We start from the raw sequence: 14,716 nt of genomic DNA on the forward strand, positions 1-14,716 counted from the left end.
AAAAGTGGGTCCTTAAAAACTTCAACTTCTGAGATTTGGTTTTGTTCATTAGCCACCAGATGGCATACCTTATAAGGTCCAGGTGTGTGTGTGTATTTTAAAAGGGGGGCTTTTTAGTAAAAATCCAAGCCTACAACACCTTCTGATATTTAAAAACCAAAATTGGGTTAATAGCAACCTGCCTATTCACTGGGGACTATGCAAGGCAGAGGCGTCCACCCCCCTGAGTCCAAGTTAGACTAGACCGCATACCTAACAGTCCACAGGAGATGGCACGGGACCTAAGGCTAAAACAATAAAAACCATATAAAACCCCAACCAACAATGCTAAGAACATGCAGGACTAAAAACCTATATAAAATCATGTTTAAGAAGAGTAAACAGTAAACAGTTCCCCTTGATCCAGGTACTCTAAAACACATAAAAAATGGACGTCAATCCTCTACAGTATACCTACCTGTGGATTTTTTTTTTATAAAGCAACCTAAAAGCTAGAAAAGAGTCCCAGTTCACATCGGGACACAGGTTTTATTAAACAGGGAAAATGTAAAGTGCCATCTCCTGGACAAGGTGCAAATGGGTGTCATTTGTAGGCATTAGGTGATTATCTTCTTTCATTTAGACCTGTTGGTGTTACTGTCTGTAATTTTTTAATCCATCTATGTTCCATAAATTTCCGCTGTCCACTGGTCCATCAGACTCCACATTCCAGACCTGAAATTATGAGGTTAGGCGATAGGATGGGATTGAAAGTACAGAGTGGTGTGTAGGTCTGCTCGTCTGATGTGTGTCTGGGGCGTGTTTCTAATGTGTGTTTGGTTTCTCCTATGTAGTGTTTATGACATTGTGTGCAAGTGATGATATAAACAATATTGGGGGTTGTCAGGAAATAAGACCTGGTACTTAAGACACGCAAAATACAGCCCTATAGGCCTGCCGGGAGGCACCTCGAAGGGAATAGTCCAAGTCTATGGATCCTTGTGGATTTTGGGTGGTAGATAGAATATCCTAGGTCTGGGGTTATCGGGTCCATAGAGGAAATTGCGTTGTTTGGAGGTGATGTAGTTTTGGTGATAAAGGGCTGTATTTTGCGTGTCTTAAGTACCAGGTCTCATTACCTAACTTGAGTAAACTAAAGACCTGGATCAATGCCATTTGGCTATTCTGAGTGGCCAAAGAGCATTGATCACTCCTCCAGGTCTTTAGTTTACTTATAGGTAATAAGACCTGGTACTTAAGACACGCAAAATACAGCCCAGAGTGTTGTAATGATTTGTCTGAGTTTGATCTGAGTCTGTGGCTGCATTTGAATATTTGTCTCATCTTTTTTTTGCAAATAGTTTTAACACTTTGTGTATGAATTCCTAGTCTCAGATCCACCATACTGTCGGTATATGACATTTGATTTAGATGTTTCCCAAACAGTGAGTCGGGCCCGATCTTTGAATCGCAGACCAACAGGTCGCGAGTACATGTAATTTTTCGCCGTTTCCTACACACTAAAAGTACGTGGGTCTTGAGCTAAAAAGTTTAGGAACCACTGGGATCACGCTGGCCAAGACCTACGCTGTAGATCAGTGGACATAATATCCACCTACTGCCTGTATACTGGAGCCATTAGAAAACACAGACCTGAAATTACTGCCGCCGAAGTGAAAACATTGTGAAACTGACTTACGTGGCTGGTTAAGACTTATATGAGGTTAGGGGACTCACGTGGCCGGTTAAGACTGATGAGTTTAGGGGACTCACGTGGCCGGTTAAGACTGATGAGGTTAGGGGACTCACGTGGCCGGTTAAGACTGATGTGAGGATAGGGGACTCATGTGGCCGGTTAAGACTGATATGAGATGAGGTTAAGACTGATGAGGTTAGGGTACTAGGGGACTTACATGAGCGGTTAAGACTGAGGTTAGAGTTACCATGTGGCGACCAACGCCACATGGGATGTCTCTGTGTTCCCTAATCGCATGCAGCCAGTATGCTCCAGTATACATGCAGTAGGTTGATTGCATCGTCTTGATAGGTAACCTACTGGTCGATATCGGTTGATTTTCATTCAAATGGGGTTGTTTACTTTGCCCACCACTGGTGAAGAGGTATTTCATAATCACAGTCCTCCCCTGGAATGGTGTTGTGGTTCCATGGGGCTTCCTGTCCTATGCCCACCCTCCCATCATGGGATACCACCCTGGCCCCTGCATCTAAACTAAATAATCTGTTGTGGTTCCTCCATAGTGACGCTGGCTGCGGCTCTGCAACGAGACCCACTCCTGGCCTGTGGTAGTACTGCAGGTGGCTGAAGCCAAGCTGGGAATATCGGAGGGACTGGGGACTGATGTGTGGAAGGTGTGTGACCCGGGGAAGTGTCTGGCTTGAGGGTTGGGGTCACTTCTGACCTCGTCTGGGGTGCCGTCGCCGCTCTCCTGCGCGTGCCATGTGCAATGAGACTGCTCGCCGTGACACTGCTGCTTGTGAAAGTCGTGCATGTAGAGCACATGCATGCTCATCTCGGTGGAGGAGGCGTACTCCGACAGAACGGAACTGATCATCTGTCCCTCCCACGCACTGCCGCCCGAGTTGATCATACGTGCATGGGCCCCAGAGTCTGCCATTAATGGCCTGCTGGTGTCTATGGTGTGGCCATGAGCGTTGAAGCTGCCTCTCGGTAGAAGACTGCTGCTGTCTGGCGAGAGGGGCCTCTCATCAATGCTGACAGCAGCGTGATTGGCCAAAGAGCCGTCCGAGCCAGAATGAACAGAAGCTAAGGTGGTCGAGCCTGCCAAGAGGTTGGAAATGAGACTCCTTGGCTCAGACTGGGACAGTAGGGTGACTGTGTGGGGGTTTGCATCTCTCTGGACCCGCTCTTTGAACTGACTAATGAATTGTTCAGACTCGTGGGGAGGTTGCCACCGGGGGTTGGTAATGGCAAAGTGCATCAGAGACAGCTCTGTCTTCCCGCCCTCCACCTGCTGGTGAAAGGAGGCCTCCGTCGTCCCTCCCGACATCCAAGCAGGGTGTCCGTGCCGCCTAACGTCCATCTCAGAAAAGGAGCAAACGTCTCCGAGGCCGACCACCTCCACGGTGAAGTTCCTGAAGAAGTCGACGATCTCCAGGGACTTCCTCCTCAGGGAGAAGATCAGGATGAAGGGGGTCACTACTGGACTGACCAGCTCCTCCAGGATAATGACGGCCTTGTACTGGAAGAGCAGACCGAACTGGCGACGGGTCTCGTGCCTGTGCGCGTTCCCCTGCCAGTGGTCCGGGGCGTAATGGATGTGTGCCAGTACTACCCTCAACAGCTGCTCGGGACACAACACCTTGTGCTCGTGCCGAATTAATGACCTGCAGACACTGACGCACACCCCGAGCAGTGTGATGGCGGAGAGGACATATTCCACCTGTAGAACGTCCTCGTCGTAGATGGTCAAGATGACAAGAACAGCCAGGAGAGAGCCGGCGAAGAACGCTATGTTCTTAGCCACCACAGTCAGCAGTGGGGACTGAAAACTGTTCAAATACTTGGATGAAGCCTCGTATGCCTTGCCGAGACGCGACACAAGTTCGTGGTCCAGCTCGTTGAAGTGACGCAAGTTACATTGACCGTAGAGGGACCAGCTCCTAGCTCCCAAAAAATCCGGCTGCCGCATGATCACCCCGGTGTAATTAAAAAAGGCATAGAGAAACTGCCACACCAGAATGACCGGACAGAGCACGAGATTGGCGATGCCGATCCACAATATACGAGAAGCCAGCTTATCTGCCAGCTCCAGCCGGTCACCTCCTCTCTTGTACTCTCGCTTCAGACTCCACTCGCTCTCAAACAGGGAGCCCGGCCCCCAAAAGAAGATGAGCTCAAAGTTGTACCGGAGACCGCAAGTGTAGAACGCAATCTTTCCGAGCAAAGGAGGCCGGAAGCACACAGGAAGCAGAGACCTGTTCACCATGGCGACCATGTAGTTTTCGAAGCGGAGGATGCGGTGGTAGATGTCCAGTTCCGACAGCTCCTTCTTGGAGATGCACATCTGGTGTTCCTTCTGGACCTCCATTATCCTGGCCTGGACCTCCTTCCACCTTACGGAGGTCAGCTCCGACATCCTGAGAGCACCGACGTAGAAGGACCTGATCCGCCAGTAGCGGCAGACGTTGCAGGCGAACTTGATCAGCCTGTGCAGCCAGAACGCGGTGGAGATCGCCAGCACAAATATAACGAGCCGGCTGTTGCGGATACGAGCGCCGCAAACGTCAGCGGGGAGGACGGCGTCGACCAGGGTGACTTTAGAGGAGCCCGCCGCGTGGTTCACAACGTCCTTGTTGGCGAAGAGGACGTCGTAGTCCACGCAGTAGAGCAGGAACAGCGTGAAAGCGACCACAAATGGCAGCCGAACCAGCTCGAAGATCTCCCCCAGCAGCATGCAGGCAAATCCGTTCTTCTGGTGCAGGTTGTAGACCCTCCGGAAAAACAGATCCAGGTTTTCTATGTGATGCCATTGGGATTTGTCCCCGTCGGGCTCGTGCAACAGCAAGTTCTCGTCTCCCAGTGGTGGGGAGTCATGGTAGGAGGCAAAGTGTGCCATGATAACAACTTCAGTCGCATCGAGCAGCCAAGTATGCTGCTACGGACTCAACGTCCCAGCTCTGCTGTTTATGCAGCATTATGAGCCGAGAGCAACACAATTGCTACCTTCCCCTCTATTGAGAATAAAACAACGTATTATAGAAGATTTGTTTTTGCATATAATATACCTGACAATGTTACGGTTGTGACGGTACCTTGTGTTGGTTTAGCTTACTTTACAATACTGAATTCCTACTGAACTTCCAGTTTCCCCTATACATGTATATTATAGCAAGATAAGCTGAGGCTGGACCTCTTTTTAAATGGCCACTCTTAAGGCATCTTCACACCTTAAATAGATTGACTTGCAGTGCTCTGACCTGACATCACACACAGTGCATACAGTTGGCATGCATGCCACACGTGCCTACCACAACGATCTTGGTATGCAAGTGGGGCGTGCATGCATGTGACGTGCACACTTATGTGTTTTTTTTGCCCAAATATGGAGATGGCTGAGTTGGTCAAAATGTAGAATTTGTTGAAAAATACTGACGCCCACTGTGGCTGCCACATGACGTCACTAGTGGGGTCCTGGTTTTTTCTTTCCAACATTAATAACACCGACTTCAAATTCGACACACGCGTTCCACACCCCCACAGGGGGTACATTGCCCGGTGTCGAGTCGGTCGGACCCACGGTTGTCCAGAACCAAATAACAGAAATAACACCCATGTGAAGTGAGCGCGGTGCCTTGTATCATCATGATGATGTCACTGCATGACAGTAACCACATTAGGCTAACTGTGCAGACAAATAGACGGAGGCTATGCTTCATTAGAGGGATGCAACATTCATAGATTTTCATGGTACATGTAACAGAGTGGTCCTCTGTTACTTATTTTGCACAGCATATTGGCACTTTAATAACTTGCACATTTGTATTTTGCAGTCATGATGTTATTGTTGAATACTGTTTCCCGTTTAGCTGAGATGGTCACTCAGCCAAGGAGTTCCACCTGGGGAAATGCTTGGTGATTAACTAACAGGAGGGCAATGTGGGTTATAGATGCAATATGTTTTGGAAGTGCAATAATGTGGAGTTCTATTGTTGAGGTTTGATTGACTGCCTAACAATAGTTAACATAGTTCATGTAGTTCACAGAAACTTGTACGGTTTCATTTGTATGGTTTAAGGTTATTTCTTTATTGTATGCTTATTTATGGTATATTCTCATTTGAAGACACCCCTGTAAATGGTATAGTCCATTCTCATTATCTCCAGCTGGGTATAAAAGGCTGCCATTTCGCCAGTGAACTGAAGTCTATGCTGGGAGTAGAGAGCTTCCTGTATTTATGCCGGTTTGTAGTGCTCATTTGGTGAATAAACCTACCATTGGTTAACCTTTACCAATGCCTCTGTACTGTTTCTCCAGCCACTAACACGTCATTCCTACAGTACAATTAGCCTGAGGAATTTAGTAGTAGTTTTTCCTGTTGTTTTATTGACAGATGCCGTGTAGAGAGGAAACACTGTCTGCTTTGGGATTTCAGATTATTACTTGCGCAAGCAGAGCGCACAAGTACTGCGATCGGCTGGGTATATGTAAGTCTGTGTTGTCCACCGGCCAATAAGGGACCACCATTCTTGATGACGTAACTATGGTAACTAAGGTGCGTATGTATTTATGTCGGGGTAAGAATGGTGGTCCCTTATTAGCTGTTGATGGTGATGTAACTAAGGTATGTTTCAAGGTTCGTATAAGGACAATAACGGGTCTAAATTATTTAGAACATCAGTTGTAATAGACATTAGATAGTAGCAGTACTTGTGTGCTCTGCTTGCGCACAAGTAGGCCATGTATGGCCTATACTTGTGTGCAAGGCGCAAGTTGGCACCTTGACAGAGTGCATTTCTATTTTTTTCCTGTTTTATTGACAGGTACAGTGTAGAGAGAGAGGAAACACTGTCTGCTATTACACTATTATTATAAAAGATAACCCTGTGTAATCATGAGCATGATAGTCCGGCAGCCGGGGGCGTGAAGTGGGTAATTTGGTATAGCCTATAGTTTTTATTTTTATTGGCCTAAAATATTGTCTACAATATCCATAGCAATCCACGCCTTTATATGACCAGGCATCACTCAAGCGTCTACAGTTGGTGCAAAATGCGGCTGCTCGCCTCCTCACCGGCACAAAAGAAACACGAGCACATAACCCCAATTCTAGCTGCACTGCACTGGCTCCCTGTCACTTTTAGGATAGATTTTAAGATAATTTTGTTTACTTATAAATCCCTGCACTGCCCTGGCCCCTTTATATTTATCAGAACTCTTAGGCCCCTACACACCACACAGAGCACTGAGGTCAGCTGACAAACTGCTCGTGAAGGTTCACGTGATGAAGCTAAGGAGTAGAGGCTGCTCCTAGGCTCTAGAACAGCTTGCCCTTATATATAGAAAATGATCTGGCTTTTAACTGTTTTAATTTTAATTGTTTGTGTTTTGTTTGTTTGTTTATTGCACTTCTGTTGTTGCACTATTGTTGATGTTTTTTTTTATCTCACCGTGTACAATTTAAATTGTTTTAAATGTGCTCTATAAATATAGTTTGATATTCATGAATCCACCTGCTGACCGACTATAAACATTGAGCAATTATTATATTTATCTTTTTTTATACAGGGTTATATGTGACCTATATAAGGGAACATTTTCTAAATGTAATTATGTAAGTATGCATTAAGTAGCATGTGATGTGTCAAACTAGGGGGTTTTCATGATTCTGAATCCATTGCAAGCATTAGTTTTGCACGGAAAACACTGTCATCACAAATGTAATGAGGTCATCACATTTGGGCACATTTGGGAAAGTGGCTATGGCCGAATTTAGTCCAATGAGGATTTTCCGTGCAAAACTAATGCTTAGAATAGAAAAACCATAGTTTGACACGTCACATGCTAATTAAACTTATATTTTTTTATATATAGGTTGTAATAACCCCCTATAAAAGAAACTGCTCCATTCCGACAGCCAGTGGATTCATTAATGTATATAGACAATATTTTAGGTAAATTCATAAAAAATAAAAACTACATAACAAATTTCCCACTTTGAACAAAAAAGCCTGTTGGCTGCCGGACTATGAGGGTTTTTAGCATTTCCGCCACAAAATTGTCTGACCATTTTAACATTTTAACCGTTCGTGAGGAGGCAGGACATGCATGGCCACACTGAAGACTTTCTGAAAGCACGCTTGTAGTTAGTAATTACATTTTAATAATTTAGTCCCCACTTTGGGTATTTTTGTCACTGAACATTTGAGAAATGTCTCCTCTGCATTTAACCCACCCAACCCATCAGGAGCAGTGTCTAGCTGGGATACAGTGATTGCTCTCTAGGAGAGCAGTCTTTATTTAATTTTATTTATTTTCGGGGTGCCACGATAGCTGAAAGGTTAGGGTGCATGGTTAAAGGTCCGTCTTCCTTGGATAGCGATTTGCTTTAACATTAACCCAGACAGCTACTGATGGAGGCTTGTGGTGTCGTCATCACTGCATGCCTTGACCGTTCCATCCAAATCATCTGCAAACTGCAAACCTCTAGACTTCACCAAATATAGCAGATCTACCAGCTCACAATGTTGTTGTGAGCTTTTAGATCTATTGTAGGCTATTGTTCCCCATCCCAACATCCAAGTGGTTAAACCCTCCTTAAAATGTGGGATTCACAACACGTTATTATGTTGATGAGAACATTCTTCAGTTCCTGTGAAGACTGCAGTAAACGGGTCTTCTCTGATCACCCCTTATATTTGTTTAGTGTTCAATGTCTTGTTGATTTATTTTTCAATGTGTATAAGAATCAACTTAATCATTCTCCTAGACCTAGGGGAACATTGTGTATTGTGTCATTATTGATCTCCCTAAGGGAAAATAACCTGTCATCCATGCCTAATGTTTTTAATTATTTGGTTCAATAATCTCCAGGATCTCTTTAGTACAGGAAATCTATGGAAAATACAGGATCAACCTCAAACTAATTGCAAAAGAAACAAACTCAGCTGATTTTGTATCTTCAATATATCCTGAATAACAGAAAAAAGGTTGCCTGGAATTGTCTGAGGGGAAAGTGTTGAAAATGGCCTGTACAGTATGACCACCATAGACATCCTATATAAGGCAAATCTTTTCTAGATTTCCTTTTGCTTTAAGTAGCATGTGACATGTCAAACTAGTGTGTTTTCATGATGCTGAATCCATTCCAAGCATTAGTTTTGCACAAAAAACCTAAAATTTAGCCCAATGAGTGTTTTTATGCAAAACTAATGCTTGGAATGGATTCAGCATCATGAAACACGCGGGTTTGTTTAATTTGCAATTAGTTTGAGGTCAAATTACAGAGACAACGTCTCTCTCTCATCTCTTGCAGTTCCTCAATATCCTTCTTCAGTTTGGCATTCTCCTCCATCAGCTTATTTTCCCTTTGTGCCAACATCATCAGGGCACTGTGGTCCGGCATCTTGTCCATGGGCTGAGCGAGGACTATCTCCGCAGAGTCACATTTTAAGACGTCCAACACGGCGGCGTTTGAACCAATTTGAATAGGGGAAGGACACGGCGAGGATTTAAAGCCAGCGTGGAACTCCTTTTCGGCGTCCGGACTCCTGCGGGACATCAGCGTCTGCAGACGCTTGATGCACTCCTTCACGCTGCACTCCACGTGCAGCGTGTTGTCCCCACGCGTTCGCACATTAACGGTGTCGCTCGCTTTCTCCTTCTCTCCCACCACCAGGATGAAGTTGTACTGGGCCAGCTTTGCGTTTCGGAACTTCTTGTTGAAAATGCACCCGGGGTCCAGGTCTACGTCGGCCATGAAACCGCTGCTGTGGAACTCTTGATGGACCTTCTGTGCATACTCGTCGCATGCGCGTCCCACAGGCACAACCATCACTTGGCGGGGGGAGAGCCATAGAGGCCATTTGCCTCCATAGTATTCGGTCAAAGTGGCGAACATCCTTTCCACTGATCCCAGGATGGCTCTGTGAATGATCACCGGCTCCTTGTTCTTCCCGTCGTCGCTGACGAATTTGAGATTGAAGCGTTTGGGGAGCTGGAAGTCCAGTTGGATGGTGCCACACTGGTGGTATCTACAGGTGGCGTCTTTAATCTGAACGTCAATCTTTGGTCCATAGAACGCTCCATCGCCAGGGTTTTCAACCCACTCCTGCCCAAATTCATTTAGACTGTCTCTCAGTTTCTCCTCTGCCTGGTCCCAGACCTGAGGGTCTCCGATGAACCTTTCTGGCCGTGTGGACAAATTGAGTTTGAATGTCAGTCCAAACACATTGTACACGGCTTGTAGGAAGTCCAGGCAACCTTTGATCTCGCCCTCAATCTGTTCCATGGAGCAGAAGATGTGAGCATCATCCTGCTGGAAGCGGCGAACCCGGGTGAGGCCCGTCAAGGTTCCTGTCAGCTCATTCCTGTGTAGGACGCTGAAGTCAGCCAGGCGGATGGGCAACTCTCTCCAGGACCGGGACTGATGGCCAAACAGCAGACAGTGACCGGGGCAGTTCATGGGTTTGAGGGCAAAATTCTCCTTCTCCACCTCAAAGGAGAACATGTTCTCGCTGTAGTTCTCGCTGTGGCCAGAGAGCTGCCATAACTTGTTGTTGTAGATGCTGGGTGTTTGCACCTCCTGGAAGCCCCTCTTCCTGTATTCACTTCTGATGAAGTCCAACAGGGTGTTGTAGATGAAGCACCCTCTAGGCAGGAAGAAGGGGCTCCCTGGGCTCAGGTCGTGGAAGAAGAACAGCTCCTGCTCCCGGCCTAGTTTACGGTGGTCTCTATTCTTTGCATCCTCCTGGAGTGTCTCCCAATCTTTGAGCATCTTGGGGTTAGGGAAAGAGATTCCATACATTCTCTGGAGGCTTTCCATGTCAGCCTTTCCCTCCCAATAACTGGATGAATTCTTGTGAATCTTCAGGGCCTTGATCTTTCCGGTGTGTCTCACATGAGGTCCTAAGCACAGGTCAATCAATGGACCACACCTGTAAACTGTAGTAGTAGGGGTAGTGACTTTCTCGTTCAGAATGCGACACTTAAACTTGTTGTACTTGAACATTTCCAGGAGGGTCTCCTTCTTAATCTCCAGCCTCTCAAAGGGTTGCTTCTCCTTGATGATCTTCTTGCACAAGGTCTCCAAACAGGCAAAGTCACCACTTGAGATGTACTCGTTGTTGTCGAGGTACATGTCATAGTAGAAACCAGTGTCGATGGGTGGACCATAGCAGAGGCAGCCTCCGTAGACCCGCTCCATGGCTTCACCCATGATATGGGCACTGGAGTGCCAGTACACCGCTGTGGCATCCTCGTTGTCAAACTTGAGCAGCTCCAGGCTACAGTCATTCTCCAGCGGTCTGTCCAAGTCCCACAGAGAGTTGTCCACTTTAGCGATCACCGTGTCCTCGGCGAGAACTTTGCTGATTTTGCACGCCACCTGGTACGGCGTGGTCTTCCAGGACTCGCCATCCACCACCTTCCCATCGGGGAGGGTCACCTTGATGGGGAGAGCGGCCCTCTCGGCCAACAGGGCATCGTGTTCCGCTTTCAGCTTCGTGTAGAGAGACAAGCGCTCCCCAATATACTGAGGCGGTGGCATCAACTCACCCCGGACTCTGCAGTCTTCTGCAACAACTTTGGCCTTCTTCTTGCCTCCAACATTACCACCTCCGACCTTTTTGCTTTCATCTACATGAAGCTCCCTCATTTTGTCTGCAGGGAAGACGCATTCTTCTTCAGACATAATGAATAATAATAAATATGCTATCCCGCAAGGGTAGATAAACCCCCAGTGACTGCGTTGGCACCATGACATCACTCCATATATGGTTGGCAGTCCATTGGGCCGACTATTGTACAAAATACGTGCTTTTTGAGGTGTGCTAGCCCTTGCTCCTATACACAGGTTTAATGTTTGTCTTTAGTTCAATGTTTGTTTTGTAAACGCCATTGACAATGAAGGGAAAAGGTACGTCATAATGTGCCATTTACGTCATATTGTCTTTTTTATAATTAATGGCGTTTAATAATAATAGTGGAATTATCATTACTTTTCAAATGTTCGTCTTGAAGGGCCAAAAGCACTTATTGCCCCCCCCCCCCCCCCCGTAAGCCCTTATTTCCCCCCCCCCCCCCCCCACATAAGCCCTTATTTCCCCCCTCTGCACGTGCCTGTGTGTGTGTGTGTGTGAGTGTGCGTGTGTGTCATCTCCAAGGGGGAGTGGGGTGTGACGGCTGAACAGGAGGCAGAGGAGAACAAGAGGAGGCAGGACTTCCAAGACACCATACCAAAGATGCGCTCCCAGCTCCGCATCCTCACACACTTCTACCAGGTAATTGGATGGATGGATGGTTGAATGCATGACTGGACAAAGTGGACAGTATTCACACCTAACAGGTGAATGAAGGAATGAAGGAATTCCTTTTGCCGGGGAATTCTTCAAAATAATGGCACTAGAGTGTCAACAGATGAGGCAGATTTTACTCTGAAAGGCCATTCCATTACCCCCAAAAAAACCGGGAGGCCTAATCTTCTGTTCTTACCTCACGCTGTCACAAATAAGGGTGTTTATATTCCAAACGCGATGCTTCCTGACAGAACATTGTCCTTTTGGTCAAAACCAAGGAGAGCTCCTATAGATTTAGACTAGTGAACCATTCTAATGGAGCCGTAAGTGAACGGCAGTGCACATACGCGAAACACAAGGAGTACTCTGAAGAAGGGAAGGCCAACACAAATATATATATATATATATTTTAAAAAAAAGACCTAAAGACACGTCCAAGGCATTAAACGTGTGCAATATAATATGGTTTACAATGAGAGGTGATTGAAACATTCTCTCATCTTTCTCTCCCTCGCTTATACTGTCCTTTAACCAACGCTGTCCTCTTCCCTTTCTCAGGGTATAGTCCAGCAGTTCTTGGTGTTGCTGATGACCAGCACAGATGAGAGTCTGCGTTTCCTGAGTTTCAGATTAGACTTCAATGAACACTACAGGTCAGAATTCAAACGGGACGAGCAGCATCTGTAGTGGCTTAAACCATCACCATCAACTTTGAACCACTTTTAACCATTATTTCTAAACTTTTGCTGTTGAAAAATAGCAGATATCGTTGCTGTCGGGAAGAAACCACCTAACTCCAAAATGTTCATTTTTCAGGAAATGAAAAATATATATTTTTAAATAATTGAAGAAAACCTTATACTTTTTAAACGATGCAATACTGCCTCACCATTGGTTCAATGATTTCGAAACAACACACAGACGTAAAGGGTTTTCAATAGCACTGATGTATGGAAACAATACAATACTGTTTTCGATTATTTATAACAATATGCGAACATTCAGCGAAAATGAACTAATATTCAGCTGAATGTTTTCATTTTAACACCGTATACAATACATTAGATCAAAACAATACATTTGGTCAAATCTGATTTTCGTAAACGTTTTGAAAGGCATTAAAGTTTAAAGTTTAAACCATTCATGTTACATTTAAGTGTAAAAGTAATTATGACTGCATCGAGGCCAGACATTAGACAAAATAAATTTTAGTCGACTAAATCTAAAACTGTTAGGGCCCAGCCCTCTGCAAAATCCAGACACGTGAACCGAGTCCATGAACTTCAATCTCCACCACGTCAGACTCATTGAAAGCATACATACCTGTTTCTCTCAGTCAAATCAAGTTCATCAACAGATGGATAAGGAGGTTGAAGGCCTATATGGGTGGCGGAGGGGGATTCTGCGGTCATTTTAACATCTAAATTGGCTTATTTCAATATCTAAATAGTTTTTATCAGACATGTCTCCCTCAAAGCCCAATTCACGAAGCTGTTTTTTGCAGACTTACACCATGGGACCAAAGCTTGCTGTATGCCATTAGAATGCCTTATTCTAGACTACTAACGTGGGACGTTTGGAGAATTACTTTACACCCAAAACATGGCTGTAAGTAAACAGCTTCGTGAATTGGGCCCATTTGAGGGAGACATGTCTGATGAAAAATTATTTAGATATTGAATGAAGCCAATTTAACCCCCGGGGGTCGGGGTGTCTGGGCCCTGGGGTGCCCACAAAAGTCTGAGTAGATGTTAACCCCCTTGTGGCCAAGACTACGTCAAGCCCATAGACTGCCATGTTAATTGACGTAGTAAATCAACAAATCCCTCCAAGCCAATGACGTTATCTGCGTAGTAGACGTACTGCCCTGTCAGTACGTCTTTTTATAACAAAATATTGCAATTGTTTGACATTTTTTTAATTATTTTTATGTAATCTACCAAAAACCGGCCGAAACCCGCGCGATCGTGCACTATCGTGCACGCGCGCCGTCTCTATGTGATCCGCGGCAAATTTTTTGATATTTTTGGATGTTCCTGGCCGTTTTTAAGCTTAATCTGACTAAGTTATGACAAAGCTAATGTTAGTTTAGCAATCCGGACGGCCAAGCTATAAGCTAGGGGTCAAATTAGCTTCCTTTGTTTACCTCGTTTGACAGGAAGTGATTTAGCCAGATTTAACACTTTTGTCAAAATCAGAATAATGGAACGTTCCTGCCATCAGGTGGAACTTCTGGGTATTACTTTGAAATCGAAAGTAAAACTTGATGTATTGTATTTAGATCGCTGATCCCTCTTATTGCATTAAAATGACGAATTAAGAAATGGGGCATTGGCCAGCATTGGCCAGATTTGGCGACTTTTTGAATGGCAATCGAAAAATGTGAGATATGACCACAATGTCACGAAATGTCTCATTTTATAGCTCCAAGTCACTACTTTACAATGAAAAAATTGTGATTATAGCTTGTTCCATCGTTTACTTATAAGCTTTTTAGTAGACCTTGGTTTCAGTGATAAGTCAAACCAAGGTGTACTAAAGTGCTTATAAGTAAACGAAGGAACATGCTAGGAACATATATTTTTTTTCGGTGTAAACTAGAGATGTGCAGCTTTAAAATGAGATATTTCGTGACATTGTGGTCATATCGCACATTATTCTATTGTCATTCAAAAAGTCAGCCAAAGCTGGCCTAAGGCACAATAAGATGTTATTAAGGTTGGCAACTTGGCCATTAGAGGGT

The 14,716-nt window shown here is 45.2% G+C and overlaps 3 protein-coding genes across 3 annotated transcripts in view; 1 reads left to right on the forward strand and 2 right to left on the reverse strand.

Moving 5' to 3' along the window:
* zranb3 (zinc finger, RAN-binding domain containing 3) overlaps window positions 1–2,360 on the forward strand; it is a 117,647-nt gene extending 115,287 nt beyond the window's left edge. The window contains exon 24 of the mRNA XM_083758396.1: window positions 2,239–2,360. Coding sequence (XP_083614522.1) covers window positions 2,239–2,287 — 49 coding nt within the window. The 3' untranslated portion in view covers window positions 2,288–2,360. The remainder of the gene's footprint in view (window positions 1–2,238) is intronic.
* Window positions 2,292–4,577, reverse strand: LOC310853923 (autophagy-related protein 9A-like; the record flags this gene model as incomplete). The annotated part of the gene is made up of 1 exon (XM_083758397.1): window positions 2,292–4,577. A coding segment is annotated over one exon (2,286 nt), but the record flags the coding sequence as incomplete, so codon positions are not given.
* Window positions 4,578–8,942: 4,365 nt separating this feature from the next.
* Window positions 8,943–11,369, reverse strand: LOC310853924 (threonine--tRNA ligase 1, cytoplasmic-like; the record flags this gene model as incomplete). The annotated part of the gene is made up of 1 exon (XM_083758398.1): window positions 8,943–11,369. The coding sequence occupies one exon, from the start codon at window positions 11,367–11,369 to the stop codon at window positions 8,943–8,945; it is 2,427 nt and encodes an 808-aa protein (XP_083614524.1).
* Between the last annotated feature and the right edge of the window lie 3,347 nt (window positions 11,370–14,716).

This window comes from Protomyctophum parallelum (genome assembly GCF_964188405.1).
Source record: "Protomyctophum parallelum genome assembly, chromosome: 23".
NCBI classification, from domain to species: domain Eukaryota; kingdom Metazoa; phylum Chordata; class Actinopteri; order Myctophiformes; family Myctophidae; genus Protomyctophum; species Protomyctophum parallelum.